This window comes from Aspergillus brasiliensis, assembly GCF_001889945.1.
Source record: "Aspergillus brasiliensis CBS 101740 unplaced genomic scaffold ASPBRscaffold_1, whole genome shotgun sequence".
Classification (NCBI taxonomy): Eukaryota; Fungi; Ascomycota; class Eurotiomycetes; order Eurotiales; family Aspergillaceae; genus Aspergillus; species Aspergillus brasiliensis.
In genome coordinates, this window is record NW_027137442.1 from 3,659,965 (window position 1) to 3,681,848 (window position 21,884).

Here is a 21,884-nt window from a genome sequence, read left to right on the forward strand (position 1 = left end):
GTGACACCAATTTTGAGTAAGGCGGAGCGTATGTTTATGATTCTATGCTCCGTTATGCTGCTCGGAGAGTGGTGCGATATAATGTGTATGTATTGAGCCTAGATTGATGTACAAAGTGACCTGAATATACTACCTATGACTACCTAATTATTCTGAACCCCCAGCAAAGCAGAAGCAATAGTCGTACACAAACTAAACACACTAGTCTTCGGATCCATGAGCGTAAGGAAAGAGATATCAACCTTAGTCACGCTGAAAATATGCTGTCGCAGCTCCGACGCCAGCATACTATCCATGGCAAAGTCCGACAACGAGGCGTGGACATTGATTTTCTCGACAGGGATCAGGACCATATGAGATAGCTTCTGTGTGATGGTTCCCTGCGCGGCGGCGACAACCTGGGCTCCGTCCTGGAGCGCGATGGCACTGCGAAGTGCCGATTCATGTGTGCTGCCCCCTTCGCTGGCGGTGCTTCCGGATGATGCGCGCTTCAAGGTATTAATGAGGATGGAGAATCGCACATCATGGAGGGAATGCCAGAAGGTCTTGAATCCCTGTTCGTGGTATCGTTGCAGGGTGGTGACCTCTACTCCGGAGAGTAGCAGGGACTGCGTGGTGAGATCCGAGGGATGAGCGATGGTCGGGGGCTGGGAGAGGGCGAGGTCGAAGATTTGTAGCACGTCGCTCTCCGTTAAGAATCTAATTCCCTTGCGGAGGAGTAACTCTTCAATGTGCGAGTGCTCATGCAGATAGCCGATCTCGGCGATGGCGCCCAGGCCCAGTGCAATGGCCGGGCGACCCAGCGTGCGACGGTAGCGGGCAAAGACGTCCAAGAAGTTGTTCGCGGCGCAGTAGTTGCTTTCGGTGGCGGTTCCGATCTTTCCGTTGATCGAACTGGTCATGATGAAGAAGTCTAACTGACTTTCTCGGTCTGACTTGGAGAGAGCATTGTGCAGGTTCCAAGCACCCTCGATCTTGGCCGCGGTTCCCTCACGCCAGGAGTCGTGGGTCATCTCAGAGAAGATCGCCTCGTGGAGTCCCATGGCAGCGTGAATGACACCCCCCACGGGGAATGGAGCGGCTTCGAATGCCCGTTCGACATCATCGGCATTGGTCACATCTCCCTGGATGACAATACATTGGGCGCCCTGTTGCTCTAGGTCTTCCACCAGACGTCGTGCGGCAGGCTTCTTCGTCCCGCTACGTCCCAGAAAGACGAAGCTTCTGGCACCACGACTGACCATCCACTGCGACAGACTGCGGCCCAATCCTCCTAAGCATCCAACCATCACATAACTCTTGTCCGGGTGGAGTTGGGTGACGAACCGCTCCGGCACCACTGGAACCAGGAGATCGGGATCCTCGAAGGAGATCACAATCTTCCCCATCCGAGCTGGGTCATTGAAATGGCGGAATGCGCGGACCAACTCCGCTGCGGTGAAGCTCTTCAACGGCTGGACGGGTTGGACTTTGCCCTCGCGCAGTAGCGCTATAACACGAGTGTTGAGTCCGTGGTAGAAGCGTCGCATGGCGGGGGATCGAGTGAGGTACAATGAGCTCAAATCGAAGGCCGTAAAAGTGGTACTTCTCTTGAAAGGATCCATGGGCAGTCGACCATGCTCCGTAAGATCCTTTTTGCCAATTTCCACAAAACGTCCGAATTCCGCTAAACAATCCCAGCTCTCGAAAAGCAGCTCCCCGATAAGTGAGTTTAGGACCACATCCACGCCACGGCCATCGGTTAATGCGCGGATCTGGGCTGCGAAACCAGCATTGCGTGAGTTCAGGATATGATCGGGTTGAAGACCAAAGTTGTCAACCAGGTACTGCTTCTTTTCCTCGGTCCCCACCGTGGCAAAGATTTCTGCACCCATCAACTTGGCGATCTGGATCGCGGCTATCCCAACCCCTCCTGTCGCCGAATGGATCAAGACGGACTCGCCAGGTTGCAGATGGGCGCGATGCTCGAGGGCGTAGAGAGCGGTTCCGTAGACCACCAAAACGGACGCAAAGCTGCGGAGGTCCTCGTGAGGGAGGAGTTTCACGCATGCATGCGCGGGAACCACTTCATGGGAACTGAAATGGCCCGGATATCCCACCGCGACAGGATCACCGACGGCGAGGCCATGAACAGCGGATCCAATGGCCAGAACCTTTCCGGTATATTCCAAGCTGCAAGTGGCGTCTGGTGTCTCCACTCGACCACTCAGCGCATAGACATCTTTGGCATTGAGGCCAATCCAACTGACCTTGACCAGAACGTCTTCGGGTCCTAGATCCCGCGTAGGCGTCTTGATGAAGCGAACGGTACTAAGCTGACTGGGCTTTTCGAGGGACAGGGACACCGGTCCCGCGCTGCCGAGGGATTCTTGAACGGCGATGCCCTGGTCTTTGTTGCGGAAGTGATCGTTGATGCGGTCATCGGGAACTCCACGGCTCACCAGCAGGCCGGATTGGCTTTGGAGGTACTCGTAGTCGGGCGGACAGCCTTCTGGTCGCGCGATGACTCGGGTGACATAATAGGAGATTTCGGCCGGGCTCGCCTGGGGATCCATTTCCAGGGAGAAGATCTCTGTGGCCGGCTGCTCGATCATGATGGCGCGTGCCAGTCCGTGAAAGACTGCCCGGGTGGGATCGCTACCCTCATGCAGTCCCGAGCCACTGACCCAAACCATCCGGACTGGCTTCGCGAGGATCTTTTGGATGGCCGCGTATTCCTCTGGTGTCGCTCGTGCCATCACATCGTGCTGAAGCTCGACAGTTGACACGACAAGGGTATTCTTGCCGATCGCGACGTTGCCAATATCCGTTAATTGACACTTCTCGACCGGTAAAGATAGATCGGCACCCAGATGGTCCCGCAAACGATCATCATCGTCATCGGATGGTGTGCGGGTGATCAGAAGAACATTGTCAAATCTCTGGGAAGCGCGATCGTTCTCCTTTGGTGCTGGACGAAGGATCCGGACACCTGGACCGGACGTGTTTGATAAAGCGTGGGCAACGACGAATCGTTCACTGGGACGCTCTTCCTGACCGTGACTGGCATCGATAATCCGTGTAGCTGGGGTTATATGGAGAGCCAGATGGTCGAGACGGGATGTCTTTTCGTCCGAGATCACCAGGCCAAAAGTTTGATCCGGGGACGCCTTCACAAACGATGAAAAGGCGTCCTCAAATGGCAATGCATAGTCCTGCAGTGCAGCCACATCCAACTGGCCATCTGAGCCCAACCGACCCAAATGGAATGTATTGAAGCGGCGGTGGACGGTCTGTGCCTTGAGGAGCTCGGATAGGGCCAGTGCTGCCAGGGACAGATCCGAAGAGAGAAAGAGAATATCGGCGTTGGGATCTTTATGCACCGTCAGATCCAGCACCAGCATGATGTCTCTGCTCGAATCTGGAAGACGCCCGAGGTCGGTGGTGGAGCGAACATGATCGATGGCCGCGGCAAATGCGGCGTCGTTGGGGATGTGGTCAACATCCGGCTTCCACACAAACCGATACAGTGGATGTCGAACTTCCTCCAGTTGGTCACTGCCGGAATACTTGATGAACTTGACTCCCTCAAAATGGGCCAGGGGGCTCTGATTCGAGTCGAATAGGGCTGCATTGGTGTCATTGGTTGCAAAGCCAGTCACGGTGGACGCCGCGCGAATTGTCGCCGCACTCCCAGCAGATGAAGGCACCTTGAGACTGACACGACCGAAGCTTTTTGGTACCTTGGCGATCACCGAGTCCAAATGGCCGCCCGCACAAGCAATCAAGATGGCTTGCAGAACATTATCCAGAACAGCTGGATGAATCAAATAGCGAGGCGACGGTTGTGCAGATTCGAATCGGGGCTGGATGCTGTCCAACGTGGCCTGAGCATATAGAACACCCTTGGTATCTGGCGTGAGGATTTCCTGCATATGCTGAAAGGTGGGACCGTAGCGCAGACCACATTTGTGCATACTTTCATACCACATCCGCTTGCTCTTGGATATCAGACGACAGTCCGTGTGAGGGAGCTCGTAATGCTCGAGAGTGGCTGATCCCATCTCTAATTTGACAGAGCCGCGAGCACGGATAATCGGCGTATCAACAGCAATCGACACGATCTGGAAATCGAACCAATCTCGAAACCGGGTCACATTGGAGATTTCCCGGGGGGACAGTTCAGTGTACAGCTCGACGAACTCCTGATCTGCGATAGGCAGCGCACTCGGCAGGTCCACATTCTGAAAGCGGACGGAATAATCGGCCAAGTCTTGACTCATTCCCACTCCACGAGCTTGTAGCACAGCTTCCACGGCCATGCCAAGATACGCGGCTCCGGGGAAGACTGTCTCGTCGCCCAGCTTGTGGTCTCTCAGCCAAGGGACATGATCCAGATGCAACCGGTTCCGCCAGCCGAGTGTGATCAGGCTGCCGCCAGGCACGGGGCTACCCAGCAGCTCATGGCGTGGGAATTTCCGCTCGCGAGTCTCGCGGGCCAACCGAGACTCATTCCAGAGGAGCTTCTCGTAGTGCCAAGGATACGTGGGAAGGTCGTGGAGGAATTTGGGTGGGCCACCTGAACGGGGGTAAAGAGTCTGTAAACGAGGGAAATCGACGGAGAAGCCACTCGTGAAGAGATCGCCAACCAGCTCCAGCAGGGAGCTCAGGGAGTCCTGGCCACGCTTGAGGGTTCCGAGATACCGAGTGGACTTGCCCAAGGTCTGTAAGATTGGCAGCTTCAGTGCCGTATGTGGGCCCACCTCGACCAGGTAAAAGTCTTTCAGCAAGTCAGCAAGGCTGAGTAGACCATCGGAAAAGTGTACCGGAGATTCCAGGTTTCGCCGCCAATAAGTTGTCGTGCGAACATCCGACTTGCCAACCTTCCGGCGGACGACAGTGGAAATCATGCATGGAACTTCATTCGCGGCAGTATCTCCCTCAGCTGGAGCATCGGGGAAGATGTTGGCCTCTCGAAGTAGACTCTCATAAGTGGGACCGACAACCTCCATTTGATGCGAATGGTATGCTTTGTCCCCGGTTTTCAGCTTTCGTGCAAAGATCCCCGTCGCGGTAAGCGATGCGACGAGCGCAGCTACACCATCACCATCGCCGCTAATGGTCACATTTTCCGGAGAATTGATGCAAGCCACTCGCACCTGGCTGTTGCCCGCGCACTTTTGAATCCACTCTTCAGCTTTCTCCGAGGCAAGTCCCACTGCCGCCATGGCTCCCAGAGGAGCGCATTGGGCTACGGCAAGTCCTCGACAGTATGCGAGGATAATCGCTTCACGCATATCGATCATATTGGCTGCGTAGGCCGCCGCAACCTCACCGGACGAGTGGCCAATGACACCATCGGTTGGAATCCGCAATACCCTGAGAAGGTCCACGAGCGCGATCTGCACCGCAGTGGTCATTGGTTGCGCATACGCCGCTTGATTCACGGCCGAGTCGACCGACTTATCCTTCAACATGGTCGAGATTTTCCAGGACGGTGGATGGGGTAGACCTGCTAGCGCTTCGTCCATTTGGGAGATCGCGTTGGCAAATACCGGAACCTGCAGTAACTCTTCCGCCATGCCTTGCCATTGGGCCCCTTGACCGGTGAAGACGAATGCAAATTTGCGACTGGCAGCCAGAGCGGGCTCCGTCGCAGTGGCTCGTCGAAGATTGCTCACGATCAAATCGTGGCCTAGTGTCTCGGGACGTGCAATCACAAACCCGCGTGCTTTCAGATGAGAGCGACGCTCCCCCAAGGTGTAGGCGAGATCCGCGGTGACGCTGGCTGGGAGATTGAGTTGTGCCAACTGCTCCACTCGTTTCTCCAACGAGTAGCTGTCGTTGGCGGAGAATGGTAGTAAATATGGCCGGGCTCCGTCTGATTTGCTCTGGGCAGCACTGGACTCGTCATCTCTCGAGCAGCTGGCAGCAAATCTGCCATATGAGCCAGCTTCTTCAATGATGCCGTGAGCATTGGCACCGCCATATCCAAAGGCATTCACGCTAATGCGGCGACCTAGTCCCGAGCTTGGCCTGGGGATTGGAGTTGCTTTCTGCACAATCTGAATGCCGTTTTTCTCCCACTGGAGTTTGGGATTCATATTCACAATACCAATGGTTGACGGCAGCTCACTCCGTTCGAGGGCTAGTGTCGCTTTGATGATGCTCGTCAAGCCACTTGAAGCCTCTCCGTGACCCAGATTTGGCTTCACGCCGCCCACAAGCAGTGGAGAGTCACGAGGTTTCTCACAAAACACCCGAGCTACTGATTGAGCTTCCTAAATAGGCAAGCAATTGTTTAGATTGATTAGCATGGACATGGTACAGTTGAAGATTTGCCTCGTGTCGCAACTCACCATGACATCACCGATGGCTGTACCAGTCCCATGCATTTCTACATAGGCTGTGTCGGAAGGATTCAAGCCAGCTTGACCGTAAGCCTTTCGTACCACGGAAATTTGACCGTCAATGCTGGGTTGGGTAATTCCAGGGGTGCGACCGTTACTATTGGTAGCGGTCCCACGGATGATGCTTCGGATCGGATCCCCGTCGCGTATAGCATCGTCCAATCGCTTGATATACAAGGCATTCACTCCATCTGCACGGCCATAGCTGTGATGCGTGTTATTCATAAGGTCAACTACATTTCTAAAGGTTATTGACTTACCCATCTGCAGAGGAATCAAAAGTGTGACACACCGAAGTCGGGGAAATCACACCGGCCTGCGATGCGGAGACATGATGATCGGGGGATTGGAGGAGATTCACACCAGCGACCACAGCCGAGTCACACTCACGATTCCTCAGGGCGGAGACCGCCTGGTGTAATGCGTAAATCGAGGCCGAACACGCCGTATCAATGGCACAACTGGGGCCCTTGAGGTTGAACACATGGCTGATTCGATTGGCGAGAATCGGTGTTCCCATCCCCACCCCCGAGTAGCGAGTGAGCCATTCGACATCTTTGGTCTGCAGTGACGAGTAGTCTTGCAGGAAATTGGCAACTTTTGAGAGGGTCAGATAGTTCCTTTCCAAATCCAATGTTGGGGTTTAGAAGTAGATTCACATACCGTAACATCCGACTTGCGCCCCGGAAACTTGACTTAACGAATATCCGGCACTTTCAAAACACTCAAAGACCACCTCGAGGAGTTTTCGTTGTTGGGGGTCCATATCGGCGGCTTCCCGATTGTTGATGCCGAAGAACTGGTTGTCAAATTGGCGGATGTCCTCTGTCAGGAGGTATCCCCCTGGGCCCACCGCGGTGGCAGGCTCATCTTTACCCCCGGTATAGGCATCATTATTGAAGCGGGAGGCTGGTATCGGCCCAGCTGCACAACGTTCTTGCTTTAAGAAATCCCACAGCTGGGATGGACTCGCTATGCCACCAGGCAGGCGACACCCTAGAACATTGGAAGTTTACCATATGAGCCAGCAATGTATTGGGGTAGGATATGACAGAGCATTCCGGCATTCAACTTACCAATACCAATGATTGCAAATCCCTCATTCGGAGAACTCGTCGTGGTCCGAGAAGAATACCCGTTTACTGAACTCTCGAGCCCTGCCGGAAGTTGCATTGTGCTAGAAAAAAATGCCGTTCAAATGAAATTGAAACTTAAAGAGGTTGAAACGCTGAAAGAAACATGAACGAGGCCGAATGAACCATTCTCCTGCATATCGAGCTACTTAAGTACCTGCACTATGCATGCGCAGGCTATGTCCAAACTTTGCAACATCGGTACATAGCCTTAGATTAAAAGTCGAAGTCACCTAGCTCGATCGGGCGACCGACTGCATTACCTGTAGAGGACCATCATACAACACTAACTATGGCTTGTATACAAGTTACTAGTTAGAAGATGAACCAGATTGACCCTCAGGGGACTAAGTGGAGACAGCACTATGTAACTTGATATACGCGCACTGTATTGTATGTACAGAGTAGCTAGTATGTATGGTATCCGCTCTTTAGCCCCCACTGGGCCCGTCCCATCAAATGTTGGTTTGTTACTTACCACTAAATTTACAGCCCCCAAGATCTTCAAAATTCACACAGTTCGCTCATGATTTTAGGGGAAGGGGGGGGGAAGAAGATTCGACTATATCTGCAATTTTTCATCCATGAGCAGCTGCAATGCACTGGCAGAGATGCTTGGCGTCGATCAAGGTGAACCCGAAACAACCTTATTCGAAATTCATGAATGAAGGCACCAATCACTTTGTCAAAGTCCAAGTCAGTGGTCTCAGTATTTATTTATTACAGTTGGATTATATTTCCACTGGGCTGATTTCCGGCCCCCAAATTCCGCATATATTTCTCCGTGACTGTAGGATACACGCTAGAGTAGAGGTGTATATGTGGCTAACTGCTCTGTATTATCAGGCTTACATGATAAAAGTATTGGCTATTGTGGCATGGTCTACAGTAATGATATGATGTGCAGGTAAATTCACAGCCTCACTCAGAACCGTGCCCAGGTGGGGATGGGGGGGGGGGGGGGGGGGGGGGGGGGACAACTACGAAGTACGAACATTAGCATTTAGCAGAGTTCAAGAATTGATGCCACCCGCACCCCACTGTGGGATTCCACACTTCAATGTAAATTACATTGAAAGGACACATTGACTATCATGGACAATCAATCGATTCCAAGGTTGACCCAAGGCTGATTGAACTTAGGTGGATGCCGGATGGACCATTCAAAGTTGGGGCCTGGATCTACTGCCGAGCAGCCAGCCCCAACCTTAAGGAAAGAAATTAAGCACTTGGTCCGTCCTCCACTGGGACAGGGCAGGGCTGTGTGTAATGTGTATTCGGGATAAGATACCAGGGTATTACTACATGTACGGAGTACATACCTACTGAACCTTGGCCCCCAAAACAGTATGGATGTATGGAGTAGTAACTAGTTATGCAGGTTTGATTAAATTGATCGACATCTTTCATACCCCGTTTGGGTTAGATTTGACACGTAATTCTCGCGAATAAAATCGTTACGTACTCTGGAATACATCCTTGTATGAAACTACAATCGATAGTGACAATGCTCAGGATCCAATCGGAGCGGTAGGTCTCTTACAATCTCAAGGAAGCTGGGGCGGCCCCCAACCTTGGATACCAGTATTTGGAAAGTGTCGCCCCTTCTGGTTGTACCTCGGCAGCACTCAGTTGAATCTGATTTGTTAGGACTGCATTACAATCTATCAGATTAACCTACACAGCCCCCTCAGCGGTATCTTACGATTGTTATTCCGTACAGGAGGCTCTAATGTTAGAATTACAAAGGTTGATTGTTTCGTGTTCCTTAGCCACTAGTTTGTTGCATATCAATTCCTCTTTCTGCTAAGAAATCAAGTGCTAAAATACCTCCACATGCAGGATTCAAAAGCTTGACAATGATACTCATTGAAGAAATTCCTTGACAAGGACTGACCTCCACTCCTCCAGAAACTCCTCAATCGCCTCAGAAGGATAGAACGCTTCATTGAAATGAAGCGTGAGGTGTAGCTGACCATCCCGAGTCCACGTATAGCCCTGCAGTTTCTTAGTCACAAAGTCCACCCCGGCCCACCAGTCCTCAATCTCCAGCGTATATCTGGCCCCCTCGTAACGAGTCTGAAGGAGATCGTCAACGCGGCCCAGCTGGCTCAGATCGACCGACGCGGACCCATTTCCTGCATTGACAACCGCCGCGGGAGTGTCCACCAACGCCGTAAGAGCTTGGATCAGCAACGGCATGAAGCGGAATGCATCTTCAATTCCCCGATCATAGAAGTCAGTCACAGCCCGACAAGCGGACTCATAATCCTTCCCATCTTGTAGGTTGAAACTCTGCAGTCTACCGGTATGGTACGCCGCACCGGCACCCGCGGGGCCATTCCACGGAGCTGGGAGGTATCTCCGCACATTGAACGGATTCAATAGCACCAAGCGGCCATCGGCGGGGGTCGAATGATTAGCTGCGGTAACCAAAAAGGCACTCGCCACCGCATTCGTCACGGTAATCCCGCGTTTCTTGATCGCCGTGATCATCTGCGTAGTCTCCTCCCTCGAGAATGTGTGGCTGAGTCGCACAGTCGATCCGGGGACGGTACCAGGCAACGCGTGTTTGACCCAACTCAGTGGCTTGAGGCTGGGATCCGTAAGAGCCGCGTGCCACTCGGCAGCAAACGCCTTTTGGGTCTCTTCGGTAGCCTTGAAGCCCGAAGACAGCAAGTCATGCATGGTCGGAGGCAGGCGCGAGATTTCCGATCCATCAAAGACGATTTCTTGGGCTGGTGCCGACAACAGTCTCAGAAACGCATCTTGCAGCATCATCAATCCGGCGCCATCTGTGCGCCAATGCGGGGTCCGGAACAGCAGCTCCCGCGCTGCAGGAACCCAATGCAGTTTGAAGAACGGAGATGGAGGAAGACGGAGAGCCAATTTCTCCCCGGAAGGATCATTGTATTCCGCTTCGGGGTGAACGATAAAAGTCTCCTCGAGCCATTGATTCACGGCTTCGGGAGTAGGCACGGTATATCGGCATCGAGTACCAGTCTCGTCGATGACCGTGGCGAGCCGTGGATGGAGGTGTCGCAGAGCCGTCCACGCTTGTTGCAAATCGGAGATCTCGGGCTTATTTCGAAGCTTCAGAGCACCAATGATGAAATATTGCTGCTTGTGGAAACTGGCGCCCGTGGCGCCGATGGTTCGATGGAATATTTCCAGGTCATCTAATGGCCGGTCGTACTGGCCGGGCTTGGTCTGCACAAATGGCATGGTTTTTTTTGGATAGTTCAACTCAAAAGATTATTTCGGCTGTAAAATGCGAGGGATGTGAGAGTGGGAAGAAGATCAGATTGATCTGAGGTATGAGATGCATTTAAAAGGATTCCGAAGGACTCGGAGTACCTAGTGTAGTGGAGAAACCCTCTTGGGCGTGAATCCTTCAGGGCTCCAATATGTGACATATATCCGGTATTTGTCGTATAGCGGCCGCGTGGTTCCACCCTCTGTTACTCGATTGCAATATCTCTGACAATCTCGATCTAGATCGTCCGAGAAAAGCTCACTGGCATACATATGTATCCGAGTTCATACATGGGTAATGCAATGCTAAGTTGCGATATTTCAATTGGCTAATGGGTAGTCCGAGCATATATGTACAATGTTTAACCTGCAAAGTTGGTCTTCATACACATGTCTTATATATTTAGGGGCCTTCAGTGCAGTGCTCATCCGTTTACTTTTTGCAGAGCTAATCGCCTAGGGGTATATTTAAAAATAAAAAAACACGCTGATTTCAGGGGTATATACAGCCTTAATGGGAATAATCAAAGAAAAATCAATCACAATACATAGGCGTAGTACTTAGCCAGTAGGTACGGTCAGGGTATTAGAGTCCGATATATAGGCTGAGAGGGGTCATTCAGACCGCGTCCGCGCCGCGATGGTCATCAGGCTCCATGTGTAAGGTTTGAGAGTCTGTTCCAGACGAATCTCCAAAAGGATCCGAGTTGGGTCGACGGGCACCAAAATGATGGCCTGTCGAATCAATAAGTGTCTTGTTGTCCGCAAAATTCGGGTCGGGCAAGTCGTGGTCTCTGTGGGATCTGTTGCTGGGAGGGGTCATCTTGTAGTCCAAGGACTTCTTCGATCCGCCTTGCCCGAAGCTCCTCCATAGGCGTCTGAAGAGTTTGAGTACTGGCGCATATGTTGGCAGGCAGGCACAAAAGATGGCAACCCCAAGCTGGACCTCGGACGCGATCTCCATTGCCGGAAAGCTTCTGGGGAAATGGATCGAGTCTGGGTTCCAGATAAAGTATAATCGGACGACGCTGACAATGCAAACCCTATGAATCTTGTATTAGCAGGAGGGTCCGAGCCAAGTAACTGAGGCATTTAATTTTTTTTTTTTTTTCTCTCACTCACATCCCACCTAGAAGAAGAATCCCACTAACAGACAATTTCTTCGCCCTGGGGAGATTGAGATTTTTCACCATCACCAGTGGCATCACCAGCATGGCAACATCCACACAGAAATTTGTGAACTCGAATGCAAAGAGGACGTGTGTGACGGACATGCAGTGGGTCGCCGACTCTGCGAGATTCCAGAACATCGGTATGGGGCTGCACTGGAAGATGAAGATGAACTCGAAGAGAATCCAGAAGAATAGTACCACTCCCACCATCGCCCAATTGAAGCGTTTGAATGGGACGGAGATCCCAAAGAGGGTGTGATAGAGAGCGAGGATCGAGAGTTTGGTGATGTTGATTGCCGTGATAAAGATGACTCCGCTAAGGTAACCGACCTAGTCGAAGAAGAGTACTAGTTAGCTCAAGTATTCCTCCAAGGTGTTTCTGTCCTCTGATAAGTCGCTGAATTCCCGGGGACTTACCCGTAGAAGAGCCACTGCCCAGACAGAGCCGCCATTCTCCAGATTCGCAAGGACTTGGGGTACACTCCAAGTGCCAGGCCCCGGTCCGTCGACCGTATCTATGGATGATATTCAGATTAGCCTGGGTCCCGTATACGTCATGTTTGTTGATTTGGAAAACGTACAGTTAATGACCAACGAATAGAAAGTAATCGTAAATACCAAGGCAAGCACGATGGTTGCATCTGACAATGTAAGGCTCTGTCGAGCCTGCAATCGAAAGACGAGTCGAAGTGCCACGGCCAATATCGACAATATTAGCATGGAGATGGCGGAACCCAAGTTCGAAGCACCACTTTGACTTAGTTGCTTCATTTTCTCACAAGGTCAAGGAATCAATGTTGCGTAATCCAATCCAGTTTTCCCAAGCGCTTAGCAAGGATGGTTATCATCCAGTGGCCAGTCTAGTAAAATGGAGCGACAAGACGCATGTGAAATAAACGTTGCAGGGAAGCAAAGTCCATGAAGAGAACTAAGCTTTGGATCAAACCAAAAGAAGAAGAAAAGAAAAGAAGAGTCTGGGAAACCTCATTAGCACAAGGCAGCTTTCAAGTTGGCGAGTTGCTCCGTGGGGGCCATTTGTCTTGTTGTACTAAGTTTCCTTGGATAGACATCAGCAGTCAGCACGGCTAAACCCCGCCCCCCTACACTTACGCAGTCCACGGGCTGTTACTAAAGTGAGGACAACTTGAAATACTGGGATCGATTCTCCGTAGCCCCCAAGGTGAAATTATAGTAGCGGCCCCATTGTAACATCGAACGGATGGCGCAATTAGTGAAAAAGGTGGCTGCGGATAAAGAGACAGCCCTAGAGGGGCCAGGTCAGTCCGGGGGGTTAAGTGTTTTAGACTGACAATGTTCAAGGCCCTCCACTCTCTCTCAATGAGCAATGCCTTAGTGCTGAAGATGACGTACTAACCAGAACATACGAAGTAAAAGAAAATGAAAATGAACCGATATTACGCCGGAATACGCCAGGGGGAGAAGTAAAATACCATGCATACATGGCTCCACCTGAAAGATGCTGCTCGGGCTCCACATCGGTACAATCTCCAGTGGGCGAAGTAGTAATTATGGGGGCGGATACTCGGAGAGGCTCGATAACATTCGAACTAACTATTGCTAAAGGACCAGCATCTGGGCATAGACAACATATCAGACCACCTGGTCTATCTGGACTAGTCTAGCTCTAGGTTTCCCTCTCCATCTCTCCCACTACCGTGCCCGTGCCCGTGTGTGAACGTGCACTCGACAACAAATTGAACCTGAGCATTCCCCACTATAGTAACCACCTACTTAGCGGTATACCTAGTTAGCGTCCTGTAAGAGTGAAAGAAATACTAGCGTCGTAAATAGTAATCATGACCAGTCAGCCACGTTGTGAGAAAGGTGTTGCGCAGGGCTCGGACGAAGCGCATCGCGGCGGCCGTCAAAATCGTTCTGAGTATTGGTTCGGGGGATTGAATCAATCGAACAAATTATCCTTTTTTTCCATTTTCCTCCATGATCTTGAGGGCTATGCAGAGAACAACGACAAGGGCTCCGACCACCGATCGGCACGTGCGGATCTCCGACGGCTCATCGACCACCTTGAGTACACTACGCATATGCAGCTGTCTCGCCCTGTCTGATGTTGCAGCACTGTCAGATTATAAAGGCCTTCTTCGGGTGCTATTCTAGCCTGGTTGTCATGGTGATCCCGTATACTTTTGTGCACAAAAGAGCCGAGAGGCGTCTTATTCAACACGGACAAACAAAAAATAGTACAAAATAATAAAATACAGATAGTTTAATCTCAAATACTGATTTCTTGATTTTAATGAAGTCAAGTTTGACGAGGCTTGAACTTCTCTATATCTAGTTATTTAAGTGCCTAGGAATGAAAGCTGATTAAGAGACACCAACAATTGCGGGATTCCGCTGGCCCACACATTCACCACAATAAAGGCAGCACTTTCTCAGAAAGATAAGCTAGTCAAAGTCATAATCGACTTATATGGAACGCCATATTTCTCTATATAATATAACTAAACTACTCTTGACCATTTCTGCGCGGTATGGACATAGAAGAAAGTAATAGCATTATTTGTCTTGATATATATTCGATGATTAGTAAGAGAAGCAAGCAGATAGTTAAAGGAGAAAATGCAAGAGAACAGTATAGAGCTAAAAAAAAAAGCAGGACAAGGCTAACTTATTGATCACCTGTCTGACTGTTTGTTGTTTCAGTTCGAAGTAGAAGATATTCCGTATATAAAATACTTGATCATTGGTTGATGGTTGTCTAATATAATTCCAATAGAGCGCGCAATCAGTACTCTTAAAGATGTAGACTAGTTGGTTGAGCATTTGACTGCCTATATATTCCAGCTGAGAACAAGATACTCTCATCTTATTCATGGCAAAGACTCACTTGGGTCTGATGCCGACGGTGCCCTCCGACGATGTGATTATGGGAAAAGGGCAAAGGTTCAATATTCTGTTTTGGGCATGCTAGCGAGCTGACTTTACTATTTATATACTATTAATTCTATTCTAAGCCGTGCTAGTGTCCTACCAAACTTCAGGAAGATATTTACAGCTAAAGCAACAGCAGAATATAAGCTGCCTCTATACTCAATAAAAATCACATAATAACCGTACTAACTTCTTCAAAATGTCTGCAAGAGAGCTTGTTATTGACCCCAGCGATTCCAATACACTTGAACAACAACTTGAGACTGTTTTTTAGAATTGGCAGCCACTTCAAAGCCGTACTACTTTTCTCAAATAAGACCATTGTGTTCATGGACTAACACACAACTACCATGATATTTATAGTCATCTAGTGACCGTTTTCCTCCGTAAACCAGAATATCACCAGAAAATTCTTTTCCTGACATCAAACCAGTGAATCCAGTTTGAATAATATCATCCTTAACCAGATCCATTCGATCATCTAATACAAAGGCTTGGGCAGGTATTTCTATCGGACTCTCTGGTCCACCATTTCGAACAAGACACGTACGGCAAAAGGGCCTCCATAATTGGAGAGTATTTTTTTTTCTTATAAACAGTTAGAGTGATTCGAGGTAAATAAACAAGAAATGGGTTCCACAACGCTACCCTGCATTTCTCACTCCCTGACTGACATAACTAGATCAGAAACATCACAGCAATTGCACACATACTCTGGCCGAGGCAAATGCTCTAGCCAAATGAGCTACTGACTGCGCTGTGTTTTCTCAGTACACGACAGTCCATAATAGCAGTCTTGGAGCCTTATATATACACCCGCATTTGCCACATCTTTCCGAAATATCTCGCGAGCGGCCGAACATTCATTGTCAAAGTAGATGAAATCATGAATCTCATGATACGTAGCCGCCCACGAGGGGATGCGTGTATGAGGAGATGTATAAAGAGAGATTGCAATCGGCCTTTGCATGTGTGGACCCTGGGATTGTTTGTGATGGAAGCAGCTCTGACACAGATAGATGGCTTTTATGACCAGTGGCAGTCCATGTGATTGCTCGTCAGAAGAACGGATTAATTATAACATTGCTTCCTCGCAATGATGCTTTCAATTCATATCTGCTGATTTTTATCAATTCGTAGCCGACCTGCGGCAGTACATATATACAATTACTTAGTAGAGAGTATAGCCGGCGCGTTAATGCTAATTACCCTCCCAGTCATGGCCATATTCCTCCAGATCAGGATATACCCATCATCAATGCCCTGCCAACTCATGTTTCGGCGCGTTCGCCGCCATCAATTCCGCGGGCATCGACTGACTATCTAGTTCGCTCACGGTTGCTGAATATGGCTGCTGGCTGTAACCATATGTCGGGTATTGAGGGCTAGGGTCTTGTGGTTGGAGGTGCATCTGTGTCTGCGAGTCTGGCCGTGGCTTGTTGTGACGACGCAGGAAGTAGAACAGAAGTCCTGCTATTGCGGCGACACCAGCAACACCGCCTACGACGCCACCGGCTATTGCGCCCGTGTTGGTACCTGAGCTCGAGCTCGAACCTGAAGAGGTAGCAGCAGTTGTTGTTGCTGCTGATGTTGTAGTGGTTGATATGGAAGTGGATGTGGGGGTGGATGTAGCAGTCGAGGAAGCTAAGCCGGAAAAGGTTCGCATGTCAGCAAGGCGTTCCTCTGCATCTTGGAAATCCCGGTTCATCGTCGATGGTAAGCAAACTCACCACTGCTTATCAATCTTAAGGCGCTGTAACTGGCGTTGCCCGGCGAATCGGGGCTCAAACAGCCCACCCAGTCCGTCCCCTTGAGCATAAACCCACTCTCGTCCGCCGTGCAGCAGAAATACCCATCGTAGTCATACATATTCCAGCTGCTATTGGCGCAGGCCGCAGGTTTGATTTCGGAGGTGCAGTCCGTCCACGTCGGACAGCACACATTGTTCTGAATTGAGTACTCCTTTCCGGGGCATTTGGACCCGGATGGGCAGCAAGCTTGCCAGGTGTCCCATGTTCTCCCGCATTTGACTTCGTCGCTGAGACATGAGTTATTGCGGCGGATGGCGTAGCCTTGGATGTCGGATGAGGACATGGTGATAAAATCAAATATTGGCACTGGATCTGCGTGGGAGACTGGGGAGGGCCGAGGCAAGGCGCATTCTTGGGGTCGGGAGGATGAGAAGAAGTCGAAGTAAGGAAGGGAACAAGGCTGAATATTTCGTCGAATTGCGCGCGGACCTACTTGCTAAACGCATCGTCGCTTATTCAGCTCGTCGAGTTTGCAAAATGCCATTGCGATCCTGGGGGTCTTAGCTTGCTTTAGTTTGATTGGGATCAACTCCTTTTGGGCAGGAATACGAACTGGACGGGGGCTTGGATGTTTCTGTGCCGATCAGGGTCCACATTGCGGGACAGGGTGTGTTGTTGGTTTCGCCAATGTGCAGAATTTGCTTATCGAATAACAAACGTGCTGCTGTCAGAAGCACGTGTATAACTCCGGTCGGCATGATTCAGTGATACTTAAAGCAGACGACTGTTCGGTTATGCTGAAGGTGAAGACTGGAAGCCAGCGTGGACATCGTATGGAGAGTCCGACGATGGACGGCGAAATGCGGAGGAGAGCAGGTAAGCAAAACCCATGACTTATCACCTGATGTGTAACTCGAAGAACCAGAAAGTCACCTGCTGCCATCAATCAAGCAATATCATATTTGCACGGTGTTTACTGTCGACTGCTGTCATCAAGGACTGGTCTATGTACAGCAGTGCATATGCCACTGCTACAAGCCTACAAGCCTTACAACACCTGCTATTTAGGCGAACAACTTACCTAACTACTCAGCTAGGCTGAAAGCAAGCCCCACTGCGGACAGACATGAATGCCAATTACCATCAGAGTTGAATCGAGGCACGCGATCAGAGCAACACGGCAACTGGCAAGAACCCAAAAGGGACCGGGTCCGTGCACGTGGGTCGTCCCACTACAGTAACTATCATCCGTCTGGCATCGGATTATCCGAGAAGTCGATCTGTATATCTTGGTGAACAGCGGATACTACCGCTGTTGGGGTGGCGAAACAGCTTTGAGAAACATATACTATTGTATAGGATTCACCGGCGGTCATTGACCAGATTCCCTTCAGTTCCTCGCCTGTTTGACGATTCGTTCAAGTCACAGATATAGCTGAGTAGAAGCGGACAATATAGTTAGCCGTTCTAGGCAATATTGAGTGGACAGGGGACACGGCGTCCGTTCGATTGACTAGATCTCCCTGGTGCAGCGAGCGAATGAGGGGCCTGTGACATCTCGTATACTTCCTGGGTGCTGAGACGTGGCGGTAACTGTCTATCAATGGGGTACGACTCTGTCGAGGTGTTGTGATGCAGTGCGGGATTAAGGCAAAAAGTGTCGGGCGTACGAGACTTGCATGTAGCTCCGACTGTTCGGTTATCTGGTTTCTCTGCTTCGCTGAATAACGCTCATGAATGCACCTTGGGCATCGGAGGTGGTCAAGCCTGATGAAAAGCCACATTCATCAAGGAACATTGAACGCGCACACTTGTTCGACATACCGGTTAAGGTAAAGGCTGCAGTCGGCTGTAATGGTGACATCGAAGGATGTATGCTGTTGCTAGTTTCTCCTCTATCGTCCGAACCCAGGGAGTAACGTGAGACCCGAATGGGGCTATGGATAAATTGTCACACAAGCTCCGTACAGAATCTTCACACACTAGCCAGCAATGTAAGTAGCTGACCAGATGGCACAGCAGATATAGCCAGGTTGTAGACGGTGGCCTAGCTTGGACCGTCGTACAGGTCTGAGCCTCCACCCCGGGATGGATCACGTTAGAGCGAGTACGGATGCTGAATCGGGAGGGGATGTGTAGCATCACGGATACGAGTAGTGCAACTCGCCCTCTCCGTGTTCAAGTGTGAGTGATGTGAGTAATGTCTGTGTTTGTGTTGCCCTTACACAGCAGCCCATCTGTGGACTTTCCAAGCTCGGGCATTCGGAGCATGGCCATCGCGGCTGGAGCATTGACTATCGTACCGGTCGGTTCCCTTGAGGTACCACAAGCCTGGCCCGTGGGTGAGTCTGTACAACCGCGGGATGGTCGTGAAGGTTATCTGAGTATCCGGAAACATCAGTCCCGGTTGGTTACACGCATAGGTGCCATGCTATTGCGCAATTCGGTAACTCGATGGTGCTGGCAGGTAGCTGAGTCGGATCATGGCTTGATCACAGAATGTTTAACGTATGCAAGCCTCCAGGACTGGATATGAATACCTCAGAGACACTGTTGATGATAATTCGTCATGAGACAGCTGATGTCATTAGTCGGGCTGTGTATCCTTGAGAAGCTTGCCGATTAGCTGTGGGTGAGTGGGTATGCATTCAGCCGCTCGACTAGGGTATGCAGCCTTATGGGGAGAAAAGGGACGGCTACGCCACACAGCGTCAAATCCAACCACTGCGATATCAGGAATGACAATGGGGGTGCGACAATGATTTCTCACATCTTTGAACGTGCAAGGACGCCCAATGGTCTATTCCCAGCCGACTCCTGTGTGCAGTGTAAGGCTGAGAAGCCGCGATGATTGGGTAAGTGGATCTGGTGGAGCCTCCACCACCGAAGCTTCCGAACCAAAAAATTTTCATGTCGCATTCACCCACCAGATGCGAATCTTTCAAGAGCAAAAAGAGAAGCCCAACGCGGGGCTCGAACCCGCAGCCTTGAGATTAAGAGTCTCACGCTCTACCGATTGAGCTAGCCGGGCTAGTTCGGTGAAGGAAGCATCTTTTACACGGCATAAGACGGCTCTAACTATCTCAATCCCTCTCACAATTACTATTGGATGAGCGTCTGGTGCCTCTTTTCGCTGTCGCCAGTCCAGGGGTACGAAAAGATTGGCGCCTAATGAGTGGCAATCGCAAGGCAGACTCCCATATTGAGCATGGTGGGTGCGCCCATCATGAGACAAGCTATCCCGGGCTTGACCAACGCTCGTTATATATATCCGCAGTAGACATTGGCTCACTCGGGCCTCCCCAACGGACTCCCGTATCCAGTCAATAGACGCGCTGGGGCCTAGTAGGCTGGTAATGTAGCCTGCGAGACACAAAAAGCCGCAGGGTGGATACCATGCGCGCATGCTGGTCATGTCCGTTGCGCCATTATCGGTCGGACGTTCACAAGGCAGTCCCAATGGACCGGTGCGGTTCCTGTAGCCTGAGCAAGCGAGGGAAAGTGGTGGACAGTAGCAGAGCAAGATCGGAGAGCTGAAACGAAAACGAGCCTCCGGAAAGCTGGCGTCACCACCATAGGATACGAGGTGACGATTTCCTTGCGCGCGCGTCAAGCGAAACGAAAAGAACAGAACCGATGGAACGGCCGAGCAGTGATAGAAGGTATAGAACCATTAGCACTCGCAGGATGCATGATCGCGCGCAGCGACCTCGTGGGATTGAACTGTGGCTGTAGCGCCGGAGTGGCAGAAAGGAACGCTCTCGACCAGTCGTTCTGTGGCTGAGGCGCAGCAGGGTTATCAGGGAACCAGGTCTCGATGACTTCATGGACTGCTAGCGTAAGGGGTAACTAGTCCGGGGCTCAGACATCCTCTCTTCCCCTTATCACGAAGTCGGCGATCATGGGGCTACTCGTATCGGATCGCTGGGGACATCGATGCGAAACACCTATTCTTAGACGGTCGCGATCGACGCAAAAATAGAAGAGCAGCGACCATGAGAGAACCAATACTGTGGGTTACCAACAGACTGGAACCGAGCCATATTGCGTCTCAGATAATGCGGGTAAGAGTCGAGAGCGGCTGCATGGCTAATGAGCGGCGGCATCGACCTGGGAGAGTTATGGTATGAAACCGGCTGCAGCAATGGTGGATACTGACCAACAATGGGCGGAGGTGAGATGGAGATGCTGACGGACCCTGAACGACGGGCGGATTATGGTGTCATGGACTAGAGGAGTTCGTGTTGAGAGACCAGAGAGGAGGAAAGGTGGCCACTGGCGTGCGGCTTAGTTCTCGAGACACGAGGGGGTCAAGCCACAGCTGGGCTGGTCACAACACTCAGGATGGAGTGAACTCAGTGAAGACTCTCACTGCATTTCATCGTTGAACTCTAACCCGATGACTCGACGCTTCCCCGACTCCCAAACTGGTAAAGTCTCCCCTCCTGGACTGGATTAGTCGGTCACAGCTAACTGCATTGTGTCTAGTGTGCCCACTGGCCATGGACATCTGCAGTGAATGGAGTCACAGGGACTGGCTAGTCTGACAGGAGGGAGCTGCTTGGGATCATTCGGGAGCCAATCATGACAACGGATGGGGAGCGAACGGGTTGCAACAGGCGCCGGACCAACAACAAACGACTGCTAGTTTAGTACTGATGGAGTACAAACTTGAGAGGATCAGCACTGCCTGCCTCGCACCAGCCACACTCTCCGTCCTCAGGCAGGCTCCCGTTGAGCCTTAGTAGAGTCACTCGCAGGCTGCCACTCTCACCAGCAGGGATTCTCACAGCTTGCAAAAATCCAAAATAGGGAAAATTCCATTTTACTCTAGTTGTTGCTAAACTTTCTTAGTCTCTCCGCCTGTGACCCATTCGTCATGGCTGCTCTAGCGCGAGACCACCTTCTCTCTGCTCCAACATTCATTGTGTGCCAATCATGGATGCCTTCCATCCTCCTCAACTATATAACTTCCCTCTCCCACCCCCCCCATTGACATCCTCTCCATTCCATCATCCACTACACACTTCACTCAAGCATTCACACACACACTCGACCGACATACATCTACATCTCTACTACTCACAACTTCATTGCGCTTGAACAAGCCCGAATAATTCTGCTTTAGTCCTCGTGACCCATCCGTCAGTCACGCTGTCGCCCTCCAAGTCTCTCCGTTTCTGGCCCCCTTTCTACTACTCCCTTCAGGAGACTTTTCGATTTGAACGACCTCGTTATCGTACGCGAGCTCCCCTCCGTCGCTCAGCAACC

General features: G+C 50.9%; 4 protein-coding genes and 1 non-coding gene across 5 annotated transcripts; all 5 read right to left on the reverse strand.

The window, feature by feature from the left end:
- Nucleotides 1–71: 71 nt before the first annotated feature.
- On the reverse strand, nucleotides 72–7,685 carry ASPBRDRAFT_202940 (type I polyketide synthase). The gene is made up of 5 exons (XM_067621654.1): nucleotides 7,466–7,685; nucleotides 7,053–7,385; nucleotides 6,650–6,986; nucleotides 6,339–6,594; nucleotides 72–6,260 (listed from the first exon to the last, which is right to left on the reverse strand). The coding sequence occupies exons 1-5, from the start codon at nucleotides 7,560–7,562 to the stop codon at nucleotides 144–146; spliced, it is 7,140 nt and encodes a 2,379-aa protein (XP_067485345.1). The 5' UTR covers nucleotides 7,563–7,685; the 3' UTR covers nucleotides 72–143.
- A 1,593-nt stretch (nucleotides 7,686–9,278) lies between these two features.
- ASPBRDRAFT_37310 (uncharacterized protein) lies at nucleotides 9,279–10,790 on the reverse strand. Its single transcript, XM_067623704.1, has one exon. It carries the CDS (start codon nucleotides 10,745–10,747, stop codon nucleotides 9,389–9,391), a length of 1,359 nt encoding a protein of 452 aa, XP_067485346.1. The 5' UTR covers nucleotides 10,748–10,790; the 3' UTR covers nucleotides 9,279–9,388.
- A 299-nt stretch (nucleotides 10,791–11,089) lies between these two features.
- On the reverse strand, nucleotides 11,090–13,083 carry ASPBRDRAFT_37311 (uncharacterized protein). The gene is made up of 5 exons (XM_067623705.1): nucleotides 13,060–13,083; nucleotides 12,531–13,006; nucleotides 12,367–12,464; nucleotides 11,900–12,279; nucleotides 11,090–11,820 (listed from the first exon to the last, which is right to left on the reverse strand). Exons 2-5 carry the CDS (start codon nucleotides 12,718–12,720, stop codon nucleotides 11,397–11,399), a joined length of 1,092 nt encoding a protein of 363 aa, XP_067485347.1. The 5' UTR covers nucleotides 12,721–13,006; nucleotides 13,060–13,083; the 3' UTR covers nucleotides 11,090–11,396.
- A 2,932-nt stretch (nucleotides 13,084–16,015) lies between these two features.
- On the reverse strand, nucleotides 16,016–17,287 carry ASPBRDRAFT_256785 (uncharacterized protein). The gene is made up of 3 exons (XM_067622199.1): nucleotides 17,227–17,287; nucleotides 16,593–17,109; nucleotides 16,016–16,506 (listed from the first exon to the last, which is right to left on the reverse strand). Exons 2-3 carry the CDS (start codon nucleotides 16,954–16,956, stop codon nucleotides 16,118–16,120), a joined length of 753 nt encoding a protein of 250 aa, XP_067485348.1. The 5' UTR covers nucleotides 16,957–17,109; nucleotides 17,227–17,287; the 3' UTR covers nucleotides 16,016–16,117.
- A 2,284-nt stretch (nucleotides 17,288–19,571) lies between these two features.
- Nucleotides 19,572–19,644, reverse strand: ASPBRDRAFT_t18. Its single transcript has one exon. It is a non-coding gene; the product is annotated as a tRNA-Lys (tRNA).
- Nucleotides 19,645–21,884: the final 2,240 nt, after the last annotated feature.

Bases quoted from the DNA above. Each gene is read 5' to 3' on its own strand.
- ASPBRDRAFT_37311 (XM_067623705.1), bottom strand. From the start codon at position 12,720: ATGAAGCAACTAAGTCAAAGTGGTGCTTCGAACTTGGGTTCCGCCATC. The intron at 12,465-12,530 runs GTACGTTTTCCA...TATCATCCATAG, and splicing joins CTATTCGTTGGTCATTAACT to ATACGGTCGACGGACCGGGG. The intron at 11,821-11,899 runs GTGAGTGAGAGA...CAAGATTCATAG, and splicing joins ATTCTTCTTCTAGGTGGGAT to GGTTTGCATTGTCAGCGTCG.
- ASPBRDRAFT_202940 (XM_067621654.1), bottom strand. From the start codon at position 7,562: ATGCAACTTCCGGCAGGGCTCGAGAGTTCAGTAAACGGGTATTCTTCT. The intron at 7,386-7,465 runs GTAAGTTGAATG...CCAATGTTCTAG, and splicing joins ATTTGCAATCATTGGTATTG to GGTGTCGCCTGCCTGGTGGC. The intron at 6,261-6,338 runs GTGAGTTGCGAC...TTGCCTATTTAG, and splicing joins CAGCCATCGGTGATGTCATG to GAAGCTCAATCAGTAGCTCG.
- ASPBRDRAFT_256785 (XM_067622199.1), bottom strand. From the start codon at position 16,956: ATGTCCTCATCCGACATCCAAGGCTACGCCATCCGCCGCAATAACTCA. The intron at 16,507-16,592 runs GTGAGTTTGCTT...TTTCCGGCTTAG, and splicing joins CTTAAGATTGATAAGCAGTG to CTTCCTCGACTGCTACATCC.
- ASPBRDRAFT_37310 (XM_067623704.1), bottom strand. From the start codon at position 10,747: ATGCCATTTGTGCAGACCAAGCCCGGCCAGTACGACCGGCCATTAGAT.